The sequence below is a fragment of the Nestor notabilis genome, unplaced genomic scaffold (assembly GCF_000696875.1).
Source record: "Nestor notabilis isolate BGI_N333 unplaced genomic scaffold, ASM69687v1 scaffold6680, whole genome shotgun sequence".
In the NCBI taxonomy this organism is placed as follows: domain Eukaryota; kingdom Metazoa; phylum Chordata; class Aves; order Psittaciformes; family Psittacidae; genus Nestor; species Nestor notabilis.
In genome coordinates, this window is record NW_009910556.1 from 711 (window position 1) to 4,763 (window position 4,053).

The following is a 4,053-nucleotide window of genomic DNA, read 5'->3' on the forward strand; positions in this document are numbered from 1 at the left end:
AAAGCCCAATGAACTAAACAACCCCTTTGCTTCAACCCTCTCCTGTTATGTATTACAGAAGAGCAGTAGTTACCGCGTGTCCCAGAAATAATTGCTGGAGGTGTACCTTTAGGCCACTCTTTTTCCTAAGCCGCTTTTAAACCCCAGGTTTTTTTTTGTTTTGTTTTTTTTTTAATAATCCTATTGGCTTCATTTAGCTGAACAAATTTCTTCCCTCAGTCCCCCCATAAGTTGCCCCAAAAGAATGTCCTTGCAGAACCTCTGTAAGCATTTAGAAATTGAAGTGTAAAAGCACATGGATACTGCTCATACTTTGTATCTTGGAAACTAACATCTGTCTGTTCCTTCAGGTGCTTCGCCAGTTTGTAAGACATGACTCTGACACAGTTGGCTCATTGGTACTCGAAAGATGTAAGTGGGTCCTGACATGAACTGTAGCTGTTCTCTGGGTGGGTTCTCTGTTCTCAGCTTACCCTCTGTGGGTTTTGCCTCAGTTTTAGAATGACCAGGAGAAAACGAGATAGGAGTGGTAGCTCCTGAATGCAGTAATGCCAAATATATTGTTTTAAATAAACCCTTGTAGGTAGCTTTCTATCTGGTATTTGAGCAAGTCAAGCAGTCCCTAAGGGGGAACAGAAAAAAGCCCTGACATGGAGTACAACCTGTAAAAGGCATGTAGTTGTGCTTTATTAGTGGTAGTGAATTGGATATGCTGCTGTTATGTGTTCTCATACCTGCCTTTAGGTGTCTTATGCTTGTTTCTACAACTCTCATGTGCCTGGGGGACTTGTGTGGGTGCTGCTGCCCCAGCGTGATTTGCTCCAGGTGTACGCTTCAGACTTTACCATCTAATTCATGTGCTCATTGTGCAAGAGTGATGCTTCCCTGACCTTCTCCAGTTGTTCTTTAACGAGGAAAAGGAATAAATTGTGTCAACCTAGTCCTGGTACTGTCTAATTTAAAGAATGGGGTGTAATAATGCCATTTTTTTGGTTTTAAGGTACTGTTTTAAGGAAAAAATAATGCTATGGTCTTATCAGTATGTCTAGATAAGTAAGTATAGAGTAGTCTCAAGTGACATATGGTTGTGTCTGTGAAGAAGATGACGAAACAGAAAGAATGAAGAACCTTTAGTTTTCTAAATGAGCTTCTTCAGCAGTGATAATGATAGTACAGGCACAGTCAACCATGTGCAGGGCCTGAATAAGCCAAAAGTCACAAAAGCTTGAAAAATGTGTAGGAGGTACAGAAAGAAATTTTTCTGGCCCTTGACAAAAGCTGCTGGCTTACGACTTGCCATGATTAGAAACATCATCATTCACCTGTATATGTATTTACTGTCTCGTGTTTCAGCCATGAACCGTGTTCAGTTACTTGGTCGGGTTGGACAGGACCCTATCATGAGGCAAGTGGAAGGAAAAAATCCCGTTACCATATTTTCTCTCGCAACCAATGAGATGTGGCGAACAGGGGAAAGTGAGCTAAACCAGGGAGGTGAGTCTGCAATGAGCAACTTGCTTCTGCTGGGTTTCGGGGTTGTCTTTGTATATTTGGTAGGACTGTGCTTTGTCTTCAGGCTGTCGTGTAAATCTCTCAGCTGCAGGGAAGTTCCTTTGAGGTCAGTAAAGTTGCTGGTGCATTTGTGTGTCTCTTGCTGATCACCAGTTGTGTGTACTGAAGAGAGGTCTGCATATCAGCCTTCCTGTGGAGGAGGGGAACGAGTATTGAGTCCCAGTTTTTCACTGCTGGGGTTGCCAGAGGTGTAGCAGGTTCCATACTGTTATTTGTATTCCGAGAGGAGGGGAAAAAAAAAAGAATGATACATTTTCTCTTTGATTCTTCCATCAGTCTGAGGCTACAAATGTCACCTTCTTTCTCTAATTTTTGTTCAATGTGGTGTGTGTGTGTGGGGGGAAAAACTTCTAGTATGAGCACTGGCTTCCAGGAAGACTGATCTCTTGGTTTGAACTGTGCTTCTGCATGATACTTCTGTTTGGACACAGATGAGTGGAACACTGAGTTCTAGTATGGAGGGAGAGATTGAGTGCTCAAATCATTTCTAATAATTTGAGAACACCAAGATGTTGAAACTAACTTCTGAGATTTGCATCGAGAAGAGGATTTGGCATCCGACTTTGTTATTTTTATGTTACTTAGGTGATATCAGTCAGAAGACGACATGGCACAGGATCTCTGTCTTCAGACCAGGCCTCAGGGATGTTACCTATCAGTATGTGAAGAAAGGGTGAGTAACAAATGTGTTTGAGGATTTAATGTCTTAATAATCAACTAATGTAATAATTATGGTGATCAGGAACTATATGAAGGTAGAAGTGTCATAAAGTAAATTAGCAGACCTGCTTCAAACAACTGGTGCAAAAGCTTCTGTATTCAGAATCAGATACAGAGGAGAAAACAGCAGTAGAGTTCTCTGACCAGAAAGAAATTCTTGATTTTTTTCAGTGCGCGAATCTTTGTTGAAGGGAAGATAGACTATGGTGAATATACAGATAAAAACAACGTGAGGCGTCAGGCCACAACAATTATAGCAGGTAAGGAACAAAACACTGAGGCCTACTTTGACCTTTTGAAATGGAGAGGGGGTGGAGGACCTTTGAAGTAGAGCTTGTCTTGTCTTACCCTCAGTATCTTCACCTGGGGATTTTGAGAGAAGGAATAGGCTGTACCACTAGGTGTCCTCTGGCTCCGCTTGTGAAGACAGAAAACGAGAGCATGTAGTTGCAAACTGTTGCATCCTTTGTCCTCACAAACCAGTTGGTGCAGGAGGTATATACTGTATGGAAGTACCAATGTTAAGGACCTCTGTGAAAGATATTCTATGTGGGGATGACTTGGTGGAGAGTTTAGAAAGACCTGAGTCGGGTAGACAGTAGTGGTAAGAAAAGCACAGAATGGATAGGGAGTAGACTTATCCTTTGGGTAGACACGATAAAGAGAACTTGGAAACTCAACTTTTTGCTTTTATGGAGGGCTAAGATAATTGGGTAGTATAGCAAATGTTTCTGAAGGATAAATGGAAGAAGGAAAGAAGGAACAAAAAATACCACCCCAACCACAATTCTGGATGTTCTGCTGTGCAGCCTCTATAAAATGATAGTAATCAGACTTCTGCATGAGCAGTTCACCTAGCAGGGCTGTAGGTTGATGTTGATAAACAGCCAGGGGGGAGAAGCAAGTCTCTAGTTTTAACTAATATTTATCCTAAAGGTGGCTTCTTCACATTCAATATCACCAGTCTCAAGATGCTTTAGAAATTACCAAGGCTTGATGCAATACAAGCTTCTGGTAGTTCTGTTGATGATGACATGGTAGCACATATTGAAAACGACGAAATAAAAAGGAGATAAGCTGTAACTGATAGAGATCATAGTCAAAGAATTAAACCATTAATTTAAAATGTTTCTGGTATCTTTGACTTCAGCAGCTTTTCGTCAGGTTTAGGACATCTGTTTCATAGTATGTATGGTCGCCTTGAATTGTCAGGTTTTTGTGGGTACAGAGCAAGAACCTTGTATCAGTTACTTTTATGATCTACTCTGTTCTGAGGTACATGTCTTTGCAGCTTATTCTAACACTAATATGTTGCCTTTGTGGGTGTGCAGGTTTGCAACAGGAGAAAACAATCCTGAAGATTAAATTTTGTTTCTTTTCAGATAATGTGATTTTCCTGAGTGACAGTGGTATGAAAGAAAAGGTGTGAGGTCGATAGTGCTTGGACCCAGGCCGTTTCATTCCTTCTGTTTTACAGTGCTTCATAATTCTGTAATGATGTATATTGCTGTAGTTTCTTTAAAAGGTAAATAAAATCTTTGATACCTGTAGGGTATCTGTGTGTATTTGTTTTTGTTTTCCTGTCTGCTTTCTCTCTGTTCATCATCTGGATTTCTTTTTTTGTTCTGAAAAGGTAACCTGGGCAGCTATATTAATTCCTGAGCTGGTGAATATGTATGTAAATACATGTATACATGTACGTAAATAGAAGTTGCTCTTTGCATCTTCAGCCATTTTAAAACCTTATATATCTTTGGCTGC

The 4,053-nt window shown here is 40.6% G+C and overlaps 1 protein-coding gene across 1 annotated transcript; it reads left to right on the forward strand.

Moving 5' to 3' along the window:
* Nucleotides 1-350: 350 nt before the first annotated feature.
* On the forward strand, nt 351-3,839 carry SSBP1 (single-stranded DNA binding protein 1, mitochondrial; the record flags this gene model as incomplete). Its single annotated transcript, XM_010010596.1, has 5 exons — nt 351-411; nt 1,354-1,494; nt 2,158-2,245; nt 2,464-2,552; nt 3,675-3,839. Coding segments are annotated over 5 exons (426 nt in total), but the record flags the coding sequence as incomplete, so codon positions are not given.
* Between the last annotated feature and the right edge of the window lie 214 nt (nt 3,840-4,053).